Genomic DNA, 28000 nt, shown 5'->3' on the forward strand with positions numbered 1-28000 from the left:
ACTCTCTCCCTCTCTAGGATGTCAGCAGCAAGGAAAGCCAGCCTGTTAAAAACCAACTACTTAGCTCATGACTTTTTTTATGATTCCAGTGATGCTTCTATAGGAGATATGAGGATAAAAGAAACTCAGAATAGGGTCCTCAGAAATGAAGGTCTTCCTAAGACACCATTCAATCAAAGCAGATTCCTAAAGAGGAAGCAAAATGCTGATGAGAACCAGTTTTTCTTCAAGGGTAGTAATGTGAGAGAGATGGGGAGCAGAACCTCTTTAAACAGATCATTGACTACTGCCTCTAAGATCAGGACTAATGCAGCTTTGATGAAACTAGCACAAATAGAAACTAAAATTATGAGCCGAAAACTGCAGGTTGAGTTATCTGACACTGATACAGATGAGAAGATTGCTGAGAGAGCTGATGCCCTTTCTCTGAAAAATATAAGTGGCATTCCCTGGCAAGGCGAGGATAAAGTTCCCATTGCTGGTAGCAATGAAAGGGTAAGTCGGTTTCTGAAGAAGAAAGGTGCAGCTGTTGAAAATAAAGTCAGTGCAACACAATTTGGAAATGTCAAGAGTTCTCAACCACCAAAACAGAAAGAGCCAGTTAGAAAGCTGGTTTCTCTAGATAGTGATGAAGAAGAAATGAAATTGTTGCTGAGAAACTTCGTGGAGCCTTTTAGTGACAAAGAGACACCTAAGAATACCATTCTTATGAACACTAAACTAATAGAGGATGAATCTAAGGCACTCTCTAAGGTAAGCTTTTACTTAACATTTAAAAAATGAATTTTATTTTTTGTTTTTTATCCAGTTGTGCAATATATTAGAAACTTTTTGCTGAAACTGTTGCCTCTATGTTACTTTAAAAGAGGGTTTCATAGAAGGAGCTGGGATTTCAGTCATTCACATGTATGTGCCTGAAAAATGTGAAGCGCTAGGTTCCAGTTGTAAATAAGGGAGTTTTTCCACTTATGTACCTAATTAACACTTATTTGATAAGGTTACAGTCCCTTTGGTTGATCTAAAAGCTGTCGACCTAAAAAAATAAAAATAAAAAAATTAAAACTGTCCGTCATTTAGGCTTGAATTAGAATTCTTCTGTCTGGCATCTAAAAGCTTGACCCCACTCTCCCTTTACAGCTTCATTTTATATATGTGTGTGTGTATATACATATATATATATATATATATATATATTCTGTGTATGCTTAGAGATCTTATGTACATGCAGCCTTCACTGCTAGGATGTAAACTCCTTGACAGCAATCTTTATTAGATTTTTGACACCCTGTACTTGACTTGGAATTTAATAGACACTTGATACAATTTGATTTATTCATTTTACATTAACACTTATGCCATTTGTCAAAATAAAATGACTAAAAGAGATGACTAAAGTGAAAAAGAATGCAAACTTGTGAGTGGAACTGTCTTCTTTTTGTCTTTGCATGCTCAGAGCCTTGCTTAGAGAAATGTTTGTAGAACTGCAATGTAAAAATGTGGGATCCTTTGTTAGGCAAATTTTGGAAGAAATTGTAATAAATCATTGGTTAGAATCATGGGAAGGAAATCCATTATCCATTATCAACACTTTGGCTTTCACAGAATCTCAGAGCTAGACAGATCATGAGACTTAAATTTGTATTTGAGGCAGAGAACTTGTTTCCTCTCTAATTGCTTCATGTCAAGATGGCAGCAATTTTTGGTGAAATGTCTTGTTAATTATCATGTATTTTGTTTCTTTGAAATTAGGAAAAGATTCTGAGTTCCACAGGTCCACTTTCTCCACCCAGTGAAGAATTTTCTAGTCTCAAGCTTTTTCGAACATTATGCTTGCCTGAAGAAAGCTGTCAAGAAACAGCCTCCTGCAATAGCCCTTCAAGAACTCCTTCCCCACAAAGTGGTTTTTCAGCTAACAAAACTTCAAAATCACCATCACTTTCAATAATGCATTACTTTTCAAGATCAGCATCCCCTAAAATGGAACATATAAAGCTAGCATTCTCACCAGAAGAGACTGAAATTGGATCATTGGATGAATTGTTCTCTGAAGCATCCAGTAACAGCATAAATGGTAATGTAAGTCTAATATGTTATTCATTATAAGCTGAATTATTATTACTCAAAATATAAGACCAATATTTCTATATCTCTATTCATTTTACAAAAATTTATTATACATCTTCTCTGTGCAAGATCCTGGGGAAACAAAAAAAAAGGGATGTTCCTGCCCCTTACAATCTTCTGGGGGGAAGACATGTAAAGTAATAAGTTATAGAGTAATTTCTGGTGAGGAAGCACTGGCAGTAGGAGGGGAGTCTCCATGTGGACTTCCTGGAAGAAGGTGGCACGTGATGTGGCCTGGTAGAATAGCATTTTTCAGAGTAAGCCTGGAAACCTCCTATCAAGAGCCCTTGACTCACGGCAACAAAAAAAATCAGGTAAGGACTAGATCAGGTGAAAAGTAATTTAATGGAGTTTATTAAGGAAGAAATTCACCTGTATTTTAAATTTAGTAAAAAATTTAGTCAATAAGAGTACATAATTCATTTCAGGATTTGGGTCAAAAAGAAGGGAGTGGGAAGAAAGATGGTACTGAAGGTTATGTTTGGAAACATTTATTTTTTTATTTGGTGACTCAAAAACTTTTCCACAATTAAAACCAAATCAAATATGGAGCATCTATTTCTTCCATAACCCTGTACCAGGTCAGGCATGTATTCCAGGTGCACCATAAGAGAAATAGGAACCAGGCTCCTTTTACTCTTGTCTTGCTAGTTATATGGGGGTAAGTTTGGGGTTAGGGAATGGAAAGACAGAAGTTGGAAGCTAGATAACAATGGCAGTTTGAGGCAAAATAGAAACAAAGCGGTGATAGCTAATTCCTATTCAGAAAGAGATACGTTCCAACCACGTGTTTGGTTGTCATAAACTTTATCATCAGTGGTAGAAGGTGGCAAGAGGGATCAAGAACTAGACTTTCTGCCTGTTTCCAGAAGGAAAGGCCACATGGGCCCCTGTGCAGGTCTGTACCTGTGATACTTTGCTGAGAATGCCTCAGTTTCTGCCTACTAGCTTCTCCCTCCATAATCAGTAGAATAGAAATTTCTTGGGGGGGGGCTCTTTTTTGCGTGTCTTTGTATGCCTAATGTATAGCACAAAGAATAAGCATTTTAAAATGTTTGCGTAATTATTTTTGCTAATAATAATAGCGTTATTTAGGTAGTACTTGAAAGTTTACAAAGTGCTTTACAGGGGCGGCTAGGTGGCGCAGTGGATAGAGTACTGGGCCTGGAGTCAGGAGTACCCGAGTTCAAATCAGGCCTCAGACACTTAATAATTACTATACCACATTTGCCTTGCAAAAACCTAAAAAAACAAAAACAAAAACAACCCTAGGAGATGGGTGCTATTATCATCCTGTTTTGTAGAGGACAGTTAATAAGCCTCTGGGACAGTATTGGAACTTGGATGTTTCTCACTAGAGTCCTATGTGTCATCTATCTACCTTTAATGGAAATGAGTCTTTCCAGATGACTTTTTTTTTTTATTCCTTGGTAAGGCTGTGAATTCTTAATTGTTATATAAACTATATAAACAGCAATGCTCTAGGAATTCTGAGGACAGAGTTGGTTGGATGGGAAAGATCTTATCAATGAGGTGGGATTTAGTTTGTATATCTAAGAACAAATTGAATCCAGATAGCTGTGGATGAAGCAGTGTCATCTCACCCAATGGAACTTTACCCATTTTCTCCCCTTGAAGAACTGGGCCCTGGGATGTGAAGACTGATTTCCAAGTTTGGGAAAGTCATTAGGAACATGAGGATTTGAACAGACTCCTGACTCCGAGTTTTCTGTTTTCCTTATAATTTTTCTGTTATGTTTGTAAAAATGATATAGCTAAAGGATTATTTACCTTATATTTTAAATATATATTTTGGTTTCATATTGTAACCAATTCATCTTTCAATGACAGATTTTAAAATAAATATTTTATCCCTTGATGATTTGGCTCCAGATGATATCAGTGAGAAAGCAGAATTCAGACAAAAGGTAAGTAAAGATAGAAGCTGATTTTTTAAGTTTTAATAGTCACATGGAAGAGTTGATAATTGTAATGGTTTGGTTCAGTAATACCAGTACTCTAATTGTAACAGTATATGGATATTCCAATATATATTATTACTTTTGTAAGACTCACTGTAAACAGTTGCTGTTTTAAATAGGGATAAGGGACTGGACCTTGGAAGTTTTTGTTAAGGGAATTGCTTCATGGAAAAGTTGATTTGGCCAGTTCTTTGTCCAGGTAGGTCTTGAACTCGAGTCTTGCTGCCCCTAGGGCATGCTGACTCTCATGTTATAGCATACATATTAAATGCTGGAGGAAGCATGATATAGTTGAAAAAGCAGGATGCTTGGTACTCGACCTGGATTTAAATTATAACACTTGCTTATTACCATATGACCTTCTCTGGATCTCAGTTCCTCTTCTCAAAATGAGGGAGTTAGATTTAGATGCTCTTCTTTCAGCTCTAAATCTATATACCTGATCTTTTAGAAATGACTTTCAAACCACTACCAAATAACTTTTTGATTTTAGGAAGAAGACTATAAAATCAAACAACTAAACAAGGAATTAAAAACAGATGTGTCAGTTGTAAAAAATATTCAAAGAAGTCTGAGCCCAGAGACAAGGGTGAACATTACTTCTCTGGACACTGCAGAGGAAATTCACAGTGCAAGTGAAATATGTGAGGATGTGAATGAGGAGTCTACAGAGGAAAGAATCTCCAGCAGGAGGTCACCATCTCCTAGAGCTCAGGAGAGTACTATAAACTCATTGTATTCTGAAGATTTTGAAAAATCTCCAAGTTCAACAGCATCTGGGCAGACAGCCTCCTCCCGAGAGTCATCAGACAGGACACTGGAGTCTTTGTCTGAGAGTCGTTCCTCTTCTCAGAGAGATCTTTCCACAGAATCAGGAGAGCTTGCTTATAAAGGACATGAACTATTGAATATCAGGAGACTCTTAGTAAAAGAAGCCGCTGTTCAGACTTATGATCCTGCATTTACCTACAGCTGGACAAAAGGTAAGTGTGGCTCCACTAGTGAAAGTCTCCAAAACTGCTTCATCAGTTAGCAGACAATTACATCCTGTTCAGGGAAATTAGGATTGGACCTGGAAGCCAGGAGGCATGGGCTAGTAGTATTATCGTTCTGCTTCGAATTTGTTGTATTTCAGTTGTCTCTTAAATCACCTCTGGGCCTTTGTTTAATTTATTTGTCAAGTAAAAAGAATGGGATCAGCAGATCTCATAAGCTCTGTCTAGCTATAAGACAGACTGGGATTGAGCTAGGTCAGTCATCTCTTCAGCCCTGAGTTCTGACTCTTAATAGGCAGATGCATGTTGCATAGGAGAGCTTGATTACTCCCTATGCCATAATGATCACTAACTGCCTTTTGGGAACTTAGTTTGTATCTTTCATTCATGAATCTTTGATAGTTCTAAGCACAAACTAGTTCTTAATCAATACTTAATAAAATCAGGATGAGTTCCATAAGTTTATTATTTACTGTATAAAAAATAATAATTTCTTTTATTCACTTGGAGAATTCAGACTTCTGTGGGACCCTCAGATTCTAGTATCTCATTTTGTGAATTTGTGAATGAGAGAGACATATCATGGTTTTGTAAGCCTCAGTCATAGGACCATAGATCAGGAATGAGAAGGGCCCTCAGGGGTTATCTGGTCCAGTCCTTTCATGCTACAGATGAGGAAACAAGCTTAGGGAAGGGAGGTGACCTATTAAGGGTCACAAAGGTGAGCATCTGAGAGAACACTGGATCCCACATCTTCTGTCCTATGGTTAGTTTATCTTTCCCTTATTTTAATTACCATTCATGAAGCCTTTGTCTTACTGAATTGAAGACATCTAATATCTAGAAAACAATAACTAACTTGATAGACATACATGGGGGGAGGGGGAATGAAAGAGGAATATATATTTTCTTACTTGTCATGATCAGTTTGATTTTAATTTACAATATAAAGCATAGATTATGGCCAGTAAGTGCTAGAATTCCAAATGATTGTCATGTTCTTGATAACTTCCAAAGAGGCATCACTCATTCTCAAAGATAAGGCAAAACATTTGGATTACTAATATATAAGAAGTTATAGAATAGATGTGAAAAGGTCTGGATCCAAATTTTGGACCTAAGTGAGGCTTTGAGCCGACTTCAGCTTACTCAACTGTAAAAAGATGGGGTTAGACTAGATGATTTCTAAGGACTTTTTTAGCATTAAGCTCAGGGAAAGGGGAGGGAATAACTGCTGATATGGTGGGTGCTTATTATGGGGCAAACATTGTGCTAAAATGCCTTAAAAATATCTCATTCACCAAGGAACCTCAGGTCTGAGGGCATAACATGTATACTCTCTATTTATAGGGTTGATATGAGGTTAAAATGAGATAATGTATGTCAGAATAATTTTAACTTAAATATGAGTTCCTATTATATCATAAAATTAACTGACTACAAAAAATGATTGAAATATTGGGAATGCCAACTTTCTTATGTGAGCTTGAATACATAAATGTCCAGTGATAACAGTAGAAAGAAAAACCAGGAATCATCAACTTTAGCCCTAGAAAGGACCTTAGAGATCATCTTCTCCACCTTTCTTTTACAGATGAGAAAACTAAGGACCAGAGAATGACATGACCTACCCAAGTGCCATAGTGAGTTAGGGTCAGAGCTAGAAGAAGCCATGTCTCTTAATGTTTCTTGGAAATAAAGATAAATGCCCTTATTTGAATTTTGGTTTTAAAAAACCTAGCAAAGTTTAATTAATGAGAAGACATTGGTGCAGAAAATATTCAGAATTACAAATAACTTTGGCCTTTATTTATTTTTTTCTAAGAAAAAAAAAGCAACCACTGTTAAGGGCATGTATGTAGATGGAAAAGTAATCCCCAAGGATTTTTTTTTTAGGTTTTTTGCAAGGCAGATGGGGTTAAGTGGCTTGCTCAAGGCCACACAGCTAGGTAATTAAGTGTCTGAGACCGGATTTGAACCCAGGTACTTCTGACTCCAAGGCCGGTGCTTTATCCACTACACCTAGCCGCCCCCACAAGGATTTCTTAAAGGCCCACCAGGACAGGCTAGTGCTAGAGATACAAAGGCCCAACCCTCAGGGATAGTATCAACAGATAAAAGATAATACTGGGTGAAAGGCACCCTTTGCTGGTGGGATCAAGAAGGGCTTTATATAGAGAAGATGATTCTTAAATTAATCCCTGAAGGAAACTAGGGATTCCAAAAAGTGGAGGGCAGAGAGAAAGGCATTTGAGGCATGGGGGGGTTATGTGACCTCATGAGAAGGAATTTCATGTGTCACAAAGAAGCAGTTTTGCTGACCTGAGTATGTGACAGGGAAAACTGGAAGTGACCATGGTACTATTGCTCCAACAGAATGGTTTACATTGGATGCTGGAGGTAATAGGAAGTCACTGGAATTTATTGACTAAGATCAAATCTGATATGATCAGATTTTTATTTTAGGAAAATCACTTTCACATCTTCTGTGAGAGATGTGAGGCAAGGAGACCAAATGAGTTATTTGTCATATGTGATCCCATTTGAAGTTTCCTTGGCAAAGACTGGAATGGTTTGCCATTTCCTTTTTTTTTTTTGACCAGAGGAGTTACTTTATTTTATTTTTTTAATTTTAGAAAGGTTTTATTTATTTTGAGTTTTACAATCCCCCCCATCTTGCTTCCCTCTTCCTCCCCCCCCCCCACAGAAGGCAGTTTGTTAGTCTTTTTTTTTAAAGTGTTTTTTTGCAAGGCAATGGGGTTAAGTGGCTTGCCCAAGGCCACACAGCTAGGTAATTATTAAGGGCCAGATTTGAACTCAGGTACTCCTGACTCCAGGGCCGGTGCTTTATCCACTGCACCACCTAGCCACCCCCCAGTTTTTTAGTCTTTATATCATTCCTATAGTATGCATTGATCTAAGTTGAATGTGATGAGAGAGAAATCATATCCTTAAGGAAGAAACATATAGCATAAAATGTAGCAGAATTACATAATAAGACAACATTTTTTAAAAAATTAAAGGTAATAGTCTTTGGTCTTTGTTCAAACTCCACAATTCTTTCTCAGGATACAGAGTTGCCATTTCCTTCTCCAGCTCAATTTACAGATGAGGAAACTAAGGCAAACAGGGTTAAATGATTTGCCCAGGGTCTCACAGCTAGTAAGTGGCTGAGGCCAAATTTGAACTCAGGAAGATGAAGCTTTCTGACTCTAAGCTTTGCATTCTATTCACTGTGTGAAATGTGAGGTCAAGAGGATCAGACCTGGGATGATGGTTATGTTAATGGAGAGAAAGTATGAACAGATGTACGAGATCTTATGGGGGGAGAAAAAAGATTTTACTACTAAATTGATATTTTGAAGTAAGAGTGAGGAGTCAAGAATGACACTGATTTTGTTAACCTGAGTGACTGGAAAGATGGTGTCCTCAACAGAAAAGTAAGTTTGGAAGGAGGGTGCTTTTTAGAGGAAAATAATGAGTCTTATTTTGAACACAATAAGTTTGAGAAACCTATATAGGATATGTAGTTCAAATCTGCCTATTGCAATAGACTTGCTTTGAAAGAAAGGTTGATACTTTCAAATCAGGAAAACTTTAAAGAGGAAATGACGTTATAAAAATTATCATCATGGTCAGAAAGATAAGAGAAAGAATTAATGTTTTTAAAGATTTTATTATTCTACTAAGATTCTCTTTTAGGGTGGCATTGAGTTAATGGGGTTTGTTAAAGGTTCTGCTAAAGGCATGTGAACTCCACTATGTCTTGTCTAGTAAAGACTAAGGATTTTAGGGTAGAGCCAGAAGGGCCCTTAGAAGGCCATCTGGTCCACTGTCCTGATTTTACAGAGAAAGAAAATAAGACTGAGAAATTGAATGACTTGGCCAGGGTCACATAACTAATTAGTCAGGGTTCAAACCCAGGTCTTCTTGACCCCACCTCCAGCACTCTATGCACTTTGCCATCTGAGGACTGGCTTGGAAAAATCTAATCACAAGATTGATTATCATTGTGTAATTTTTTTTGACCAAAACCACTCTTAAAAGACTGCTAAGTCATCCAGGCATTAAAGTTTCTATCAGTAAAGGAAGTCAACACAAAAGACTGGCCTTGAAATATTGATTTTACTAGTGATGACGTTGATGACTTAAAATGTTAATTATTCCTTTAATTGAGGGCACTTACAAAGCAAGGTTACCCAAGGAAAGTATGTTGTATTTCTGTGAAAAACATTTATTTTTCAGCCCTTATATATGTGGGTCAAAACACTAACCTTTTATCTTTTAAACTATAGAAAACATTGCAACTATTGGCCCAAGTCTGGGTAGAGCTTATGTGGATCCTGAACCTATTGCCACTCATGTGATTGGTGCAGATGCAATAGAAGGTAAAGACCATCAATTATCATATTTTATATTTTTATTATTATAAAATTAATTTTCAAAACAAACACTAAGAAGTCAAATATGGAATTGATTCTCCAACTAAATGCCAAACTGAACTTGAATTAGTTCTATTTTTAATTAAATTTTTAAAATTACATAAAAACCTACCTTCTAACAAAATAAAAACTAGATACCTCTATATCTCTGGGGGTCCAGCCTCTGCGGGGTCCTTGGAACCTGACAGGAGGGATAGAGTTGGCGAAATGAGTTGAGTCAACAAGTGGGTAAAGGCAGGAGGAGGTTGACTGACTGTCAGCCACTTGAATTTATTTTTATAGTTTCAGAATCATGTATGTTTCAAGCAAGCATGCTAAGATCATTTCCTTGGTTACAAAAGTGTACAATTTTCATCATCAATCATATAGTTCATATGGTTACAAGTTTTAATCATGTGAATACAAGTTTAAGTAATAATCATATAGTTAATTGATTTTTTATCCTTACTCAGACCATGATGACCTTAACCTGTCTGTTACCTTATTTATTATTACATTGTATAATTGTTAATTCATTTAAAGTTATTAATTAAGCAATTCTTTTAATGGAAAGTTTTTTATATTTTTTGTGTAAGTAATGTTTTTCGATACACTTCCTTAACCATCTATAGTGAGGGTCTTTATGCTTGTCCACCCATCCGTTAACTCTTACAATAACCAATTTTTCTTTCAGGCCTTGTTGGTAGAAACCACAATTTCTGTGACTTTTTTATTCTTTCCCATGAAACTAAGGCTGCTGGAGTTCACATATTGATCACCTGTACTAACTATTTTCTCACCATCTTTTTCATATATTCCTGTGTATGGTAAGGGGGGCAAAACTATTAATTTTCCTAGAATTCTATCCGACCCATCTTATATCTGTTTTCCCTGTATATATATTCTGGCATCTCCTTGGAATTCCTGGTGTTGGGTTTTCCAGAGATTTCATAATGTTGAAGCCTTTTGTATGCCTCAGGGAGAGGCAGTCCTGTTAAATTTGGACAGAGTTTACAATCTGTTTTATTCAAGGAATTTTTCTGAAATCCTTCCTTTATAGTCATTCCAGTATTAGGATGAGTAAATATTGTAATCAATAATAAACCCATAAATATTGGTATGCATGAAATCCCTATATATATTGAAGAAGGAAATGTTCCATCAAGCAGTTGTGACTGCCTTGAGTCTTGCTGTAACTGTCAAACAACTTAGAGACCCTGGCTCCCAACATATATCTGGCTCTATGTTGTCTTGTAAATTTTCCTCTATTACTATAAATCTCTACTGTCCTTTTAAAAAGCATATACTTGTTATTCTTTATATTCTTATTTTACTTACTATATTTTGAATCTTGTATATCTTGTTATTACAGCTCCTTGTATTCATCCTTATGATAATTTGGTAGTGCCATAAGAGATTCAGCTTTTTCTCAGTACATACAAGTTGCTTTCAGTATTACAGATGAAGAGTTTTTTCTTTTTTGTACAGATAAATTCTTCCCCTTGTTGATTCCACTGTGCCATCTAACCCCCCCCCCATTTTCAATGATATCTTTAGTGTAAAGATTCATCAGTGGTATCACTGGGATCAAAAGCTTTAAATAGTTGAGTAATTTTTATTGTATGTTGCCAGATCCTTCTCTATAGAAAGTCTTCATCCAGGCCATGGTTTGCTTGCCCTTTTTCTCTGAAACCTCCCCCCATTTGAATTTGACTTTGATACATTTTACTACATTTATAAACTCCATTGATGATCTATTCCACCTCACAAGGCCTCGGATTCTTTTCTTTTTTTTTAATTAAATTTATTGTTCTCATACAGGATCAGAGAAAAAAAACCACTACCAAACTTGAGTAAAACAATTTTATCTGATTGATTTGAATATATGCATTTTGAATGCACAGCTATCTAAATTAAAAATAAACACACACATATGTCATATAGCAAAAATGTAGAAGTAAATTAAAAAAATTAAGGCATTAGAACATAAATGGATGTATTAGCAAACAATCTTTGTCATCACCGATTTTTCCTATTTAAAACTTATTTATGATGTCTTACAAATAGCACTGGGTTGATTCACGCTTCTGAGAACTACATTCTTAAGAGTTATCAGAATAAAAGCTACAACAGACAACTTCTCCCTTGTTCCATGTCACCAACACGGTTATAGAACTATCCTACTTGGCAAGGGGCAACTCTCTGCCTGGGTACTTTAACATATTTTCACATATTCCTTCTTTATACTTCCTGTCTACCATGAAGATTGGTTAACAACCCCCCCCCCCCAAAAAAAAGCATTTCATATCCTTAAATAATGCGGTGAGACACTGGCTTAAAACATCAAATGAATTACAAACATGAAGGTTTTGTCTAAGAATTTAATTCAAATGTCAAAATCATGGGAAGGAATGTACTTTAAAATGTATCTTTCCCATGTGGCCTTGGTTCAGCTGTTATGCCCTAGAACTGCAAAGTTTGGTCAGTCCTTTAGCCCAGCAACAGACTCCATGTCTTACTCTAAGAGCCACCACAGCTCATGAAGAGCTCCTCCCCTGAGGTTGTCCATTAAGTGATGAATTTGGGACCATAGCTAATTTAAAAGGTTTGGGATCTGCCTTTGTAAGAAAAAAAAGTCCATAAATGTGATATTATCAATCTTATGAAGATTTGAAGTATGATCATTTCATAAAATGTAACATTGACTCTTGTCTGTTCTACCTTATGTTTAGAAAAACTTTTACCCATGGTTTTCCAATGGCTTAGGTAATTGCAAAAATATACTAATTAAATGCTAATTAGTTATAATGAAAAGTTCAATTTCAGTAGCTAAATATTATGTATGTATAGTTTTTGAAATTCATAGAATCTCAGAATTGGAAGAGATCTTTTGGCTATCTAGTTCATTCATTACCTGGAAAAGAATTAAAGTAACAACATAACTCACAAGTGGTTCTTTTAGGTTTTTGCAAGGCAAATGGGGTTAAGTGGCTTGCCCAAGGCCACACAGCTAGGTAATTATTAAGTGTCTGAGACTGAATTTGAACTCCTGACTCCAGGGCCTGTGCTTTATCCACTGCGCCACCTAGCCACCCCAAGTGGTTCTTTTTTTTTTTAAATTAAAGATTTTATTTATTTTGAATTTTACAATTTTTCCTCTAATCATGCTTCCCTCCCCCCACTTCCCACAGAAGGCAAGTTGTCAGTCTTTACATTGTTTCCATGTTATACATTGATCCAAAATGAGTGTGATGAGAGAGAAATCATATCTTTTTTTTTTTTTAAGGTTTTTGCAAGGCAGTAGGGTTAAGTGGCTTGCCCAAGGCCACACAGCTAAGTAATTATTATGTGTCTGAGGCCGGATTTGAAGTCAGGTACTCCTGACTCCAGGGCCAGTGCTCTATCCACTGTGCCACCCAACCACCCTCAGAAATCATACATATCCTTAAGGAAGAAACAAAGTATAAGAGATAGCAAGATCAGACAATAAGATATCAGTTTTTTTTTCTAAATTTAAGGTAATAGTCCTTGATCTTTGTTTAAACTCCACAGTTATTTCTCTGGATACAGATGCTATTCTCAATTGCAGAGAGCTCCCATCCCTGATTGTTGCACTGATGGAATGAGCAAGTCCATCAAGGTCGATCATTGCCCCCATGTTGCTGTTAGGGTGTACAGTGTTTTTCTGGTTCTGCTCATCTTACTCAGCATCAGTTCATGCAAATCCCTCCAGGATTTGCTGAATTCCCATCCCTCCTGGTTTCTAATAGAACAGTAGTGTTCCATGACATACATATACCAGTTTGCTAAGCCATTCCCCAATTGAAGGACATTTACTTCACAAGTGGTTCTTGCTCCTTTACTTAAAGACTCCAATTAGTGGGGCACCCACCACATGAAATCAGCCAAGGCCACTTCTAGGCAGCTGTCATTGTTAAGGGAGCTTACCCTGGCATTAAATCTAAATTTGTCAACTTGTAACCACTGTTGCAAGTTTTTTCCTTGGGTTCAAAAAAGAATAAATCATCCCTCTTCCATATGGTAGCTATTCAGATATCTGAAGGCAGTTATCATATCTTCCTTAAGATATCTTTTCCCAGCATTGCTAAATTCCTTCTTTTGAGCCTTTCACCCTTCTAGTTGCCCTTTCTTGGAAACTCTAATTTTTCATGGTCCTTCCTAAAATGCTGCACCCAGAACTGAACACAGCATTCAAGATATGGTCTTACCAACAGTAGAAGACAGGGATGACTGCATCACTACTTATTTTGGTATTTATACCTCTCTTAAGTCAGTCTAAAACCATGTTGATTTATTTGACTATCATAACACACAGTGTTGACTCAAATGAGCTTGCAGTTTCTTAAAACTCATATCTCTTTGACGTAAACTTCTGTCTGAACATGTCTCTTCCCATCTTTTCCTTATGAAACTTATTTTTTGAGTCTATGTAAGACAGAATTCATTTCTATTAAATTTAAAATTATAGTAGCATCTTACTTGATTTATTTCAATCTTCTTGTCTATCAAGATTTTTTGAATATTGACTTGTTATCCAATGTGTTAGCTATGCTTCCCATTTATTCATTCCCAGCTTTGGGACACCTGCAGATTTGTTAAAAATGTTAAGCACTACAGTACTTACCAAACATGTTTGGTGTACTCTATAGGAGACCTATTTCCTTTTTTTCTTTTTTTAGGTTTTTTGCAAGGCAGTAGGGTTAAGTGGCTTGCCCAAGGCTACACAGCTAGGTGATTATTAAGTTTCTGAGACCGGATTTGAACCCAGATATTCCTGACTCCAGGGCCAGTGCTTTATCCACTACACCACCTAGCCGCCCAGCTGAACACTTTCATGGTGTTCTTGAATGTACCATCATCAATCAGTGGGAAAGTCATTGACCATTTACTTCAAGTTGAAGTCAATCCATCCCTAGCTGAAGTTCCAATTTCAGAAGAAGAGGTTTTGAATGCCATTAGGCTCCTTCCATATGACAATGCACTTGGTGCTGATTATATTCCAGTTGAAATTTACAAGGTGAGGGGTCAATTACTTCCTCATTTGATTTTCAAAGTCTTTTTTGAGCTCTGTCATAGCCTGAGCCCAATTTCTGTTTTTCTTGGAGTCTTTAGATGCAGGAGCTTGTGCTTCCTCATCTTCAGACTGAGTATTTTGATCCTTCTTGGGCTGATTTGCAAAATATTTCTCAATGGTCTTCCTCTTTTTTGTCTGCTTGCTCATTTTTCCAGCCTGAGTCCGTTTTGGGGGTGCTTCCTGAACTTTTGGGACACTCCCACAAGGGTCTCAGTGTGTGAGGCTCTGTCCTCCCTCCTGGTCTGTGATTGACCATATGCACCCCACTCTGCCTCGGGGCTGAGGTGGGGGAGCCTAGACTGAAATCAGGATCTGAATGTGGTCAGAGCCCCAGAGTCCTGTTCCGGGATAGAGGACAGAGCTCTGCAGTCTCTCTCTTCACTCCCCTCCCTCAGCTCAATGGGCTCATGCCCTGGGGGCTCCTGCTTACCCTCTCTGCCTGCTTCTGCTCCTGGATCTGGGCTGCCCTGAGGGCTGGGCTCCACGTGCTTTCTCTGGCAGAGGTTCCCCGCTGTTCCCCCATTTTGTGCCTGGTGCTCCCCACAGCATAGCTCAGGAGACTCCCTCACTGCTGTGAGCCATGGCTCCTGGGGTCGCCTCCGGGAGGCTGAAGTTCTTTTGCTCTAGCCAGCCACCCCTCTGGCGGCCGCTCCTCCAACCCTGGGGAGCAGAGCCTTTCTGCTCTTTTCCAGGTTACCTTGAGTAGGAGAACTGCCTCACTGGGTCCCTCTGTGGGTTCTGTCTCTCTAAAGTTTAGTTAGAGTCCTTAGTTTCGAAGTCTTAGAGAGCCTCTTGGCATCCTATCATTATAAATGTTGATGTCCCAAGAGATAAAGAGTGGTTTTAAGGAGGATCTTCAGGAGCCCAGCCCAGTGGTGGCTAAAGTATGAACTCTTGCGATTATCTGTATGTAAAGTTGATGGGGCTGGGGCTGCATAGGAACTGGGCTAGGTTTTAGTTTACTTTATCTTCCCAAACTCAGGTGGTATATTGGGAATTAATGCCCTTGAGGTATTAGTAGAAATGCTTTTAGATCTGTTCTTGATATTTCTATGAAGAAGATATCCCTCTGAAAAATCAGTTGATATTGAGCTAGTAAGCAAAACTGGGGCTTTAGTCACTGGGCCCCTAAAAATGGGGGAAACAGTTGGGGGGACTGTGTAAGAGTCAGGATTCACCATCTGATATTTCTTTCCCCTTCTTTCTTACCTTGGGATGTGAAATGTCTTTGAGTGTGTTATATCCAAGCAAAAGAATTATCTCTCTAATACACTAACAGGGTGACTTACCTTTGAATATTGGAAAGATGACAGTAGTGCTATTTTTAATTTCAATCTTCATTTCAGCATTAAAGTCTTTTTTTTTTAATGTTTATAGCTCTGACAGCCTATAGTCCTGCAGCCTTTGCTTTGAATGACATGTTAAAACAGCAGCTGACATTGACAAAGCAGTTTGTGGAAACCAGCCGGTATCTGCATTTTTCTCTCCTGAATTCACTAGAAGGCGACACATTCCATTATCATACGCTGGAAGAGGTTAAAGAGGTAAGGGTCTCTCAAACCTGCTGATTTAGGATGAGAGCATCAAGATGTTCTATTCCAATGTGATGTCACATTTTTAGTCATTTTAGCCCTGGGGCTTGTGAGATCTCCCTTTCCAATACTAGTGTGTTGTGGGGAAGGCTTTTGCCCCTAGACAATCCTGTGTTCACTTTGGAGAAAGGATTAGTATCAATAATTGAGCACACTTCCTGGGTTTGTAGGGCCTTTTAAGTGTCCATGAACCACAAAGAAAAGACCAAGCTGCCAGTATTTTAAATGTGCTGAGAAGTGGATTAAAGGGAGTATGGTTGAAAAGCCCCATCACTCATCAACAAACTGAAAGAATTTCAGGTGGGAAAAGGACTGTTTGCACTTAGCAGACCTTAAGCATGTTCTTTACCAGCTTGGTGCAGAAGCTAAGCCCAGGGGGAAGATGTAGATTTAGGTAAAATTGGCCTTTGTTTTATGAGATTTATGGGGGGTTTTTTTGGTGGTTACTGTAATATTCATTAGGTAAGTATATTAGAAATTCACCAAAGAGCTATGTGATATGAAATACTGGCTGGGAATTAGATGGCACTAGATTATGCAGGGTGCTAGGCAAAAGAATCTGAATTTGACTTCATAAGGAGTAAGTGGGGAGCTACTGGAGTAGTAGAATGACATGACCAGATTATAATCTGTAATGGCCAACAGTTCCCATTAAGAGAATACTTGGTAAACTTTAAAGTGCTTTCTTCACAATAATTTTATAGGGTAGTTGGTACAGCTAAGTGTTAATATTTCCATTTTGAAGATGAAACAACTAAGGTTCAAGTTAGATGACTTGTTTGCAAAAATAAGTGATAAGAGTCTGGGTTCAAATTCAGGTTCCCAGTATTGGAACATTAGAGTAAAGTAGGAAGATGGAGTAGGAGGTTTCATGCTAGACCAGGTGATTGGTAATGGGGGTACCAGAACCTCCCCTGACTCCTTTCTCTCTGGCTTGCTATCCCAAAAGCAGAGACTGACCACAGTTTTGTGACAATCATAAAATTTGAAAGTTGAAAGAGACTCCAGTGGCAATTTAGTTCAAATCAAATGCTGAAAGAAACTGTATTACTCAGACCTGATGGGCAGTTGTCTAGCCTCGACTTCAAGTCTTTAAGAAAAACAAACTCTCCTTTTGAGATGGCACATTCAACTTTTGGACAAATTTAATTGTTATGAAGTTTTTCCTGACATCAAGCTTGAGATAACACTTTGCCTACTTTATTTTTTTATTTTTTTTGCAAGGCAGATGGGGTTAAGTGGCTTGCCCAAGGCCACACAGCTAGGTAATTATTAAGTGTCTTGAGACTGGATTTGAACCCAGGTACTCCTGACTCTAGGGCCGGTGCTTTATCCACTGCGCCACCTAGCTGCCCCACTTTGCCTACTTTAAAAGCACTAGCTACTACTACAAATTAAGTTTGCCTCTTAGCAATTTCTCTGTTGTTTTTGGGTTTGTCCTCTAGAACCATACAAAACAAGTCCAAACCCTCCTTCACTGATCACCTTCTAGTTACCTTAAGATAATAGTCACATATCTAGTGAGTTGTTTTTCCCCCCCAGGGTAAACACACCCAGTTTCTCCAGCCAGCTGTCATCTACTCCTTGGTCATTTCTTTACCAGTCTCCATGGCCCTCAGATTAAAATTCAAACCCTGGAGAATTTTCTATCTAGAACTCCTACCCTGATGCCCCCATCAGTTGGACTAGTGATTGTTTCCTTTAGCCACCACATCTAATCCCTGGGCTCCAACCATATCCAACTTCACTTTCTGACCAAGTTTCTTCTCCAGTAGGCTGGCTCCTTCAGTACACTTACCTTCTCTCTCCACCTCCTTTTCCTGGCAGCTTTTAGAATTTTCTCTTTGATTTGGGAGTTTGGGAATTTGGCTATAAAATTCCTGGAAGTTTTTCTTTTGGGATCTCTTTCAGGAGGTGACTGGTGAATTCTCTCGATTTCTATTTTACCCTCTGCTTCTAGGATCTTAGGGCAATTTTGCTGTATTATTTCTTGAAAAATGAAGTCTAGGCTCTTCTCCTGATTGTGGCTTTCAGATAGACCAATAATTTTTAAATTATTTCTTCTGGATCTGTTTTTTGAGGTCAGCTGTTTTTCCAATGAGATATTTCACATTTTCTTTTTTTTTTAGATTTTTTTCAAGGCAAACGGGGTTAAGTGGCTTGCCCAAGGCCACACAGCTAGGTAATTATTAAGTGTCTGAGACCAGATTTGAACCTAGGTACTCCTGACTCCAAGGCTGGTGCTTTATCCACTATGCCATCTAGCCGCCCCTACCAATTCTGTTTTTAAGACATTCTTCTCATTTGCCTTTTGTTTTCAACATACAATTTTCTTCAGTATTTTTTTGTCTTTTTCACCAAGCTGTTGATTTGGTTTTCATGATTTTTTTGCATCTCTCTCTCTCTTTGTCTCTGTCTCTCTCTCTCTCATTTCTCCTCCCAGTTTTTCCTGCAACTCCCTTAATTGCTTTTCAAAGTCTTTTTTTGAGTTTATCCATAGTCTGAGCCCATTTTCTGTTTCTCTTAGAGGTTTTGGATATGGAAGCTTCAATTTTGTCATCATCTTAGTATGTGTTTTGCTTTCCTATGAGACTAAAGTAATTCTCTATGGTCAGATTCTTCTTTTTCTGTTGTTTACTCATTTCCTCTGCTTCCTCTACTTGCAAGGCTTTGGGTTTTTTTTGGGGGGGGAGACACCCCACTGGGACCTTTATTCCTCCAAGGTCTTATGCGCTTTCCTGTGCTTTGATATGTAGATGTCCCCCCCACACACTTCCCTCTGCCCTGGAGCTATTACGAGGATCCTGCTATCTTAGTATGGAAGCCCAAACTGCAACTTGGATATGAGTGTAGGCTAGCAGCAGTCCTACCCAAGGGAGAACAGAAAAATCTCTGCAGACTTCCCTTAACTGTCTCTGGGGGTGCAGGCTGCTTTCTCTAAATTCTCGCTGAGGTTCTGCAGCTGGTGCTCCTTACTCCTCATTCTGGTGTAGCAGAGTTCTCTCCAGGCCCCTTCAAGCTGTTTCTGGTGATCTCTGGGCTGGGCTGACCTGGCCATGGCTTTTTTCCAACCCCTGATCCTGGTGAAACATACCTTTCCCTGGAACTTCTAAGTTATCTTGGACTGGAAAAATGTATCACTCAGTCTTTCTGTGGGTTCTGCCCCTCTAAATTTTGTCTAGAGTCATAATTTTTTTTGGCTTTTGGAGATTGGAGGGGGAAGGAGTTCCCAGGAAATGCTGCCTTTGTGCTGCCATTTTGGCTCTGCCTTCTCCTTTTTCAATTCTGGAGTCATGTCAGAGAAAGTCATTACCATCTGGAGAAGGTTTGTGAGGCTAGTCTTCTATGGCCCTAGTCACTGTCATGTAATTTTGCCATGCACAATATTCCTTTTGCCTAACTGCTCCTATATATAGATATACTATGGGCAGGGACTGTAGTAGCTTTTGTATTTGTTTCCCCACACTTTGACATATAGAAAATATTTAATAAATGCTTTGTCATTTAATCATATGATAGATTCCAAGTCCCTTCACCATCCTCTGATGGTTAAACTCCTCTGTATACTTTATCAGTGTCTTTCTTAAACCATATCCTACCAGAATTGAACACAGCAATCCATATGAGGCCTAATGAGGGAAAAATACAGTGGTACTACCACCTCCATATTTGCTGGAAGCTACACCTCTCCTAAATGCAGTCTAATACTACATTAACTTTTATGGCTGTAACATCACACTACATCCTCATATTTAATTTGAGAGTCTATAAAATACCTACATCTTTTTCAGAGCAATTTTTGCCTAACTATACTCCCTGATTAATACTAAGACTATACTTTACATCTATTTAATTTTATCTTCTTAGATTTATTTAAATGCTTTTAGCTTTTCAAGATCTTTTCAGATCCTGACTGTGCTCCACAGGAGGCAGCAGAGATTAGATGAGTCAGACTATGCCACCATCTTCTCTTAGAGTCAGGGGTGTTCCAGTCTTTTAGCTCTTCTGAGCCACATGCCCAACAAAAATCCCTGAAGAGCCACATAAAGAATTCAACACCCATTCATGAATACATTGCAACTCATACCACCACCAAGCCCTGTAACATAAGCAATGTGTCAGCAGGTTAGACACACCTTAGACCTTGGAGATAACTCTTCAAGATCCTCATCCCCAAAGTCTTGGGATGGCCTAATGGGAGGATCATCCTGGCCCTCAAGCCATCACTAAGGAGAACAACTCTGGGGAGAAAGATCCTGTCATCCTTCTCCCTTCTGACAAACTGTTATCATTCAACAGGTAAACCCCAAAGTGCTGAGAATAGTAATAACCCTCATACCACTGGCCCTTGCCGATAGCCGTCATCCAGGGAACCATGTCTTGTGGAGATGCAACTTGGCAGCTGCTTCATTCCTTGCCTTGTCAACAGTCATGGCTCCTGAAGACCTGGAAAAGAAATGTCTTAACACCAAAATCCTTGGCAGTGGCAAATGGTTCAAGAGCATTAATGAATATGATTTTGTCAGTAAAAATGACATTAAAGAAATTACTATGGGGCAGCCAGGTGGCGCAGTGGATAAAGCACTGGCCTTGGAGTCAGGAGTACCTGGGTTCAAATCCATTCTCAGACACTTAATAATTACCTAGCTGTGTGGCCTTGGGCAAGCCACTTAACCCCATTTGCCTTGCAAAAACCTAAAAAAAAAAAGAAATTACTATGTGCCACTGTAACCTAAAGATCATAGGACCTCTCCATCTTACTTGAAATTAGCTGAAAAAAATAGCTGAAATCTCTATTTGTTGCTCCCTCTTTCCCTTAGAATGTGAATTCCTTATGAGGAGAATATCTTGTCTTTATATTTGTAGAGACTTAGAAGGGTGCTTTACATATAACGAATTCTTTTCATTCAGTATAGTAATAGTTTCTTCCAGGATTTTGTTGTCTGCAATGTGTTGAGGATGCTATCTATACTTTGGGTCACCCTGATTTACTCTCCTGGAGACCACCTATTGGTATAAAACCTGTTGTCTTGGAACTGTTAACAATTCTGTTCTTTAAATCCAGCCACCCAACCAGTTAGAATCCCTCCAACTATATTATTGCCTAAATCTGTATTTCTCCAATTTTTGAGAAAAGAATATCATGGAATAAAATGTTTTGTTAAAATCTAGAATAGCAGTTCTCAACATGTGATCCAAGGACCCTTTAGGAGTCTGTCCCTAAGAACCTTTCAGGGTGTTCATAGATATAACCCTCATAAAAACAAAAATTCTTTGAGCAGACTTGTTAATTTTTAAGAGACTAAAGGGGTTAGAAAACCACTGACCTATAATGTTCCTCATCTCATTTAATATATTATTATCAAAAAACAGAAAATGAGATTTGACATGACTTGTTTTTAAATACATGATAATTCTTTGCAATGACTGCTTCCTTTTCTAAAGATGGTTACCCACCTCTTTTTTGGGGGGGGGAATAAAACAAAATTTATTTAAAAGGTTACAAGACATAGCAAGGGCACGCACAAGAGAGAGAAATAAAAGAACAGCCAAGCAGCATTGGCTGGGCCACAGGTTGGTAGAAGACAGTTTGCCCACCACTTTTTAATGATCCATTCTAGAATTTTCTCAGGAATTAGTCAAGCTTGCTGGCCTATAATTTGCCGATTCTGAGCTCTTCTCTTGGAAATCAGGACATTATTATTTGACATCTCTCATTTTACGTGATCGTTCAGATATTACTATTGGCCTCTCAAGCCATCACATCTGCCAATTTGTTCACTGCCCAAGATTTTAGTTTTTTGCCAGATGATATGAACTCATCAAGGGTAACCAAATGCCTTCCTGCTGTCTTCTTATTTTAACTATCTACACCATTAATCATTTTTGTTCAGTTGTTTTGATGATTGTCCTTGGTTGAGAAAATACAAAAAAGTAAGAATGGAGCATTTGTCCATCATCATTATTCCATCCGTCCGGCACAAAGATTTGGGGCCTTCTCTGAGACTCCTTTATTTCTCAGTATAGATAAAACTTCATTTTGTTTTCCTTGCCTTTCTTTGCTGGTATCAACATTCCTAAGTCCTTACAGTCTCATGGTACTCTCTTCTACTTATTGTAATTAGGTTCCTGTATATTTCTTTTTAAAATCTTAAACTGAAGATTCTCTTTGCATCCACATAATTCTCTTCTGAAAAATCTTATTTTTCTTGTTCCTGGATAAAATTGATTTTTGAACTTCTCCCATCCTTTCTGGGTCTGACTTTCCCTTAGTCAATAGGATCCTCTTCATTGTTCTTCTGAAACCTTTGTAGTAGACTATACTTAGATTTTCCTCTTCTCTTTTATCATAAACTGGAGAAAGTATTCCATAATTTCTAGCTTTGAAACTAGTTCCCCCCTTTTAGTGAGAATAGGATTCAGAATATAATTTTCCCTTTTTAATTCTTCCTCATTTTGATGGATTTACTAATGAAAGGCAAACTAAGTAAATTAAGTTTTGTTTTTGATAAAGAGCTTCATGTGTGAATAACTGAGTCTCTTTCTACCACTCCCCCCACCCCCAACATACATCCCTTCACTGCTGTCACTGCTGCATTATGCCTGACCCATAATAGCCATTTAATACATGGTCCTCCACAACCCCACAAAATCATAAAATTGGAGACTTGGAAGGAACTTCCATATCCTCTGTGCAGTGGATAGCACTGGACTTGGAGAGAGGAAGGTCCAAGTTCAAACCGTGTCTTGGATCCTTCTTAGCTGTGTGACCCAGGGCAAGTCACTTAAAAATCTCTTTGGTTCATCTGTAAAATGAGGATATTGAGGAGATCCAGTTCCTAGGGTTGATCAAGAAGAATCACTGCAATAATAAATAGGCAGTTTGCAAACCTTCAATGATCACTAAAAGTTGGTATTAATTTCCCAAGGTATCTCTCTTCTTAGAGATTATCTCTAGCATTCCCCCCCACCCCCGCTATGTTTATGATGTTGATGTAGAAAGGAATTTTTCTATTTATCATATGAACTATTTTAGGTCGAACATCCAACATTTTAAATCAACTCTTATTAGTAGAAAGCTAACAGATTTCTGGTTATCTTGCAGTACATTAGGAAGCACAAGCCACCACCACTGACAATTGAGAAAGCTTTGGAGGAAGCTGTGAAGGAAATGTCGGATCATTGAGTCAGAAACATAGATTTGCTTTCAATATAGGTAAGGTTTAGATCTTGAAGACTAAGTTATTAAATTTATCAACCCTACTATGTTATTGTGTTTACATCCCAGAGCATCATAAGAATTAGAAAGGAAGCTGCCAAATTCCTAAAGCTCTCTGAGCTCTAGCACAGAGGGTGACTTCTTCAAGGCGACATTGGTACCAGACACACAATTCAAACTAAGGTCCTCCGACCCCAAATTCAGTGCTCCTTTCACCAAACTGCATTGTTGCTAAGTCTCATTACCCACCTTAGACCTATAAAATTGTTATATAATTTCCCCCCCTATGATTTATTGCCAGAATCATCAATCCATGTCCAGTACTAGGGGAAAAACAACACCTCTATTGGGCCATTCAAGTTGGGGCTGATTGGGATCAGTTAGTCCTATTCTTGCTTCTCTTAGGAGGGTTTTTTCCTGAGTCAAGCCTTTTCATAGGATTTAGATCCACAAGAGACGTTGGGTATATTTAACAAGCATTTACTAAGCTCCTAGTGTGTCTCGGGCTTTTCAGTGGGTGGTATTGGGGATATATAAGCAAAAGTTACTTTTTGTTTTGAAGAATTTATAAACTTCTGGGGGAAAAATAAAATGTGCACAGAAAACATAAAATAAATGCCCTGTAATTGTTTAAGGAGTTTTAGGAGTTTAAGAAGATTCTTAACAGATGAAGACATCAGGGAAGGTGTCTAATAAGAAAGTAGGGCTTGAAGTGAGATTTGGTATGACCTAGGAATAAGAAGTGGAGATGAAGAGGGTGAAGATTCTAGGTACTAGGGAACTGATCAAAGCCAGAGGTAAGAGAAGGTGGTGACCTTATTTCCTCTACCCCAGACCACGCAGGTAATGTGACTATAAATCTAAATCCATTACATTTTTTTTGGTTTTTTTGGCAAGGCAAATGGGGTTAAGTGGCTTACCCAAGGCCACACAGCTAGGTAATTATTAAGTGTCTAAGACCAGATTTGAACCCAGGTACTCCTGACTCCAGGGCTGGTGCTTTATCCACTGCGCCACCTAAATCCATCGTTCTCTCATCTGTGTGCTTCTGTCATAATTCTCCTATGACTTCAGTTCCTTTTCTTAGCTTCACTCTTAACTTAGCTGAGGTTCAGTTTCCTCATTTTTTCTTTTTAGGTTTTTGCAAGGCAAATGGGGTTAAGTGGCTTGCCCAAGGCCACACAGCTAGGTAATTATTAAGTGTCTGAGACCGGGCCGGTGCTTTATCCACTATGCCACCTAGCTGCCCCCCTAGCTTCACTCTTAAGTGCAGCTGTGCCCTAAAGGCTATTCTGGTTTTTTGACTCCTTTACCCATTCACACACCTTTAAAAACCACACCAAATAACTTTTAAGATGTTCCATCATCAGCAAACTGTTTCCTCTAAAACCTCTTCTTCCTTCAATTTCCCAATCTGTGTTCCTGGAATCATCTTTCCAGAATTCAAACCTGAATCATCTTTGACTATTCTCATCTCTTGTGGATTCTATTTCTGAAACATCTTTCCTATTTTTCCAAATGTTACAGCAACTGCAATAGCATCTAAACTGCCTCCCAAAGTACCTTGTTCCTCTTAAGTCTATCCTTTCCATACTTCCCAACCTACAACTGACCATGTGGTCCTGGTTACTTCTCAACACATCCCTGTGGCCTTCCAAAGAAACTTTCTGTTGTCTGTTTTCAGGAGCCTTTAGTTTTGCAGTCTTATGTCACAGTTGTTGTCACCTAGCCAAACTGGATCAGTAATTTGGCGTGTTTATCCTGCCCTTTTTGACTTCTGGGTTCCTGACCAAATTTTCCTTGTGCCTAGAATACACCGTACCAATACCCTTCTCTCCCTGTTTAAATCTTCCATATCCTTTACATATTCCACTTTGAAAACATTCTCTCCTTGGATGAAATTTGCCTTAACCCCAATTCATTAAGCACCATGGTAACTAAATATTTACTGAATTAAATTTCAATGGGTTAGGGAGCATAATTATGCTAAAGGGTAGTATTCCCCCAAGTGTCCTCCTTGCTTTTTTTTACCATAACACTGGTACTAGGGGACAGCAGTAAAATCTGTTTCCATCTGTTGTTTAAGTTTTAGTTTGGCCTGTGATATTTTTGTAATAAATGACTCATTATTATGGAGTCTATTTTATTTACTTTTTTCTTTGGATGAGAAATCACACAAAAATCCTGTAAAATGGATGTGTTCCTGGTCTGTAAAGATCAGAAAGCAAGGTAGACTATACATTTTAATTTTCACTTTTCTTGTCCTTTGTTAAAAGTGTCCCAAAGAGAACACCATTGCCCTGATGAGATGGAGTTGTCATCTGGATGCCTAGAGTGGCTGTGAAGCTCCAGATGTCCCTAAAGCTTGTTTCTTTTTCATCATCTTGTTGAATATATGCATGCTCCATGAGGACAGGATTTGCTTCATTTTTTGTCTTTGCATCCCCAACATCTGGCTACATAGTAGGTGCTTAATAAGTGCTTGTTGACTGACAAGATATCCCTAGGTTCTTAAAGGTTTGATTGACAAACCACAAGGTGTACAGATCTCACTCCTCTGAAAGGGCTTTACCCTAATGCTAAGATGCATCAGAGGCACTAATGGAAGAGGAGTGGCTACATAAATGAAATCAAAGCCCTGTGGCTTTTACCATTTTCCTTAATACAGTCTTGATTAAATAATTTGTTAACTCAAACCAGGATAGTGAGCTACGCTTAGAACAGTAGGACCTCCTAGATTTCATACAACAACAAGCAAAACTTTTTTTCTAAACTGAGACACTAACCATATTTCTTTATAAAAAGTCTTTTTATTTGAAGGCAAAACAGTAAAATACACAAGAAATTTTTAACATCACACGTTGACATTTTATTCTGAATCAGACACAGTTGAATAATTTCACAGCTACGGGAAATCTAGAACAGAATCAAATATTTCATCACCTTGGGTCGAAGAGTTTGGGAGAGATTTTTGCATCTTTTAAAACAAAGGTTCCAAAGTTGCTAACTGTACAAAGAGAGATGGCACTACACCAAGCTGCCCACAGCACTCAGCTCTATATGGGTGTTTTCACACATTTGTTAATGTGTAATGTCCAGGAAAAGAGAACCGCTTCACTTCAGGTTTCCAGTAATGCCTCACAATGATAACTTAACACTTTTTATTCCTCTTCCTCCTCCCCCTGCTATTTTGGTTTCAGTATGAAAATTATGAATTCAGAGCTGTAGAATCTTTAATTGGCTTAGATGCCCAAGACAAGAGTCTGAGTAAGCTGTGAGCACACAGGTGCTGGTGTTCAGGTCCTCCCATAAATAAAAACATTAAGTATATATATATATAGCTTTTTCAAAGGTCAGCATTTCCCCAAATAGGAAGGTGCTTTAGCCCTATGTCCTTATATCAGTTTGCTCCCTCCCTCCTGATAGCATCTATCCATTTCAAATGGCTAACAATTGAGAAAAGTATAAACTTAATCCTAAGTGTCTGTGTGTCCTAGAGGAATTAGACTTTAAAAGAACTCTATTAGGATGGTCTTAGATAAATATACATTTGACTAAAACTAAACCAAATGGAATTAAAAAAAAGAAAAGAATGCAGGTCATCTTCAAAACAAAAGAGTATTTTGTTTTTACTTTAAATATTGTGTAGTAAAGTCTAGTGTTAGTTTTTTATTACTACACAACCAATAATTTTAAGGTAAGTTCAGCTTTTGATCTACTTCACTGATGGCTAATGGAAATCACATAACATCCTTTCTTTAAACACTAATCATGGCTTATATAAGATGTTCAAATTTGATTTAAAGAAGGTGCAAGACATTCATGTCTTCAGATTTCAAGGATTCCTATTCAGGGGGTGGACGATCCTGGATTTCACACTTCACTGGAAAGGACAAAATTTCATTTCTAAATAGTGAAGATAGTTGCAAGGGCTTCCATAATCTTTTTCTTTTGTTATCTTTTGATATTAAGCATTTGAATCATAGATGAAGCATATGTATTCAAATTTCATTATATTTCAGGTGCTGGGCCTTGTTACAATATTGCATGTCACTGTCTTCCTGTCTCATTTCCTGTCACTCCTTCAGAGGACACCTTGGTAAAAAGCAAGTTGTTACTATGATCCTGACTTCCATACCAAGCATCAATTTAGGATTAAGATTTCTAACAGGACAGAAAGGCTACACAGTAGGTAGACAACAAAGAAGTGATTTTACTTATAGCAAAACTTTTCCAAAAAAGATTAACAAAATTCAAAAAGACAAAGTTTCCAACAACAACAAAAAAAATTAACTCTTGAATCTTCCATGTTAAAATCTAGCCATGTAGCCTAGGCAACATGAGAGCCCTGCTCTCTTAGTGGAGAAACTCAACCAATTTACTTACATTCATCCCTGGCTTTCATACGTGCAATGAACGAATAACTTTTGTTTCTGCGGTAGTTTTCATATGGATCATCCAAAGCAACTCCCACTCCCTTGTACTGATCCCATTTATCTCTGATATCCCCCCCTTTAATCGGGTCCTGAATGCCTTGTTCCTTCACTCCCAGGCCACCTGATCCACTCCATC

General features: G+C 38.1%; 2 protein-coding genes across 8 annotated transcripts in view; one reads left to right on the forward strand and one right to left on the reverse strand.

Annotated features, from left to right (window-relative positions):
* Nucleotides 1-28000, forward strand: part of CXH19orf44 (chromosome X C19orf44 homolog) — a 33205-nt gene that overhangs the window by 3312 nt on the left and 1893 nt on the right. For 4 of the 7 annotated variants that reach the window (XR_012472062.1, XR_012472061.1, XR_012472059.1 and 1 more), the window contains exons 2-9: nt 18-753; nt 1750-2071; nt 3976-4052; nt 4600-5089; nt 9397-9489; nt 15995-16161; nt 23315-23425; nt 27451-27616. Coding sequence is in view for 2 of the 7 variants with exons in the window: in XM_074204390.1 (XP_074060491.1) it covers nt 18-753; nt 1750-2071; nt 3976-4052; nt 4600-5089; nt 9397-9489; nt 15995-16161; nt 23315-23395 (1966 nt within the window). In the remaining 5 variants the exon portion in view is untranslated. The remainder of the gene's footprint in view (nt 1-17; nt 754-1749; nt 2072-3975; nt 4053-4599; nt 5090-9396; nt 9490-15994; nt 16162-23314; nt 23426-27450; nt 27617-28000) is intronic. The other 3 variants (XR_012472060.1, XM_074204390.1, XM_074204391.1) reach the window with 3 other exon arrangements.
* The window catches only part of CHERP (calcium homeostasis endoplasmic reticulum protein), a 34274-nt gene continuing 31286 nt past the window's right edge, over nt 25013-28000 (reverse strand). The window contains exon 17 of the mRNA XM_074204389.1: nt 25013-28000. Within this exon, the coding sequence (XP_074060490.1) occupies nt 27807-28000 (194 nt within the window). The 3' untranslated portion in view covers nt 25013-27806.

The sequence above is a fragment of the Macrotis lagotis genome, chromosome X (genome assembly GCF_037893015.1).
Source record: "Macrotis lagotis isolate mMagLag1 chromosome X, bilby.v1.9.chrom.fasta, whole genome shotgun sequence".
NCBI lineage: Eukaryota > Metazoa > Chordata > Mammalia > Peramelemorphia > Peramelidae > Macrotis > Macrotis lagotis.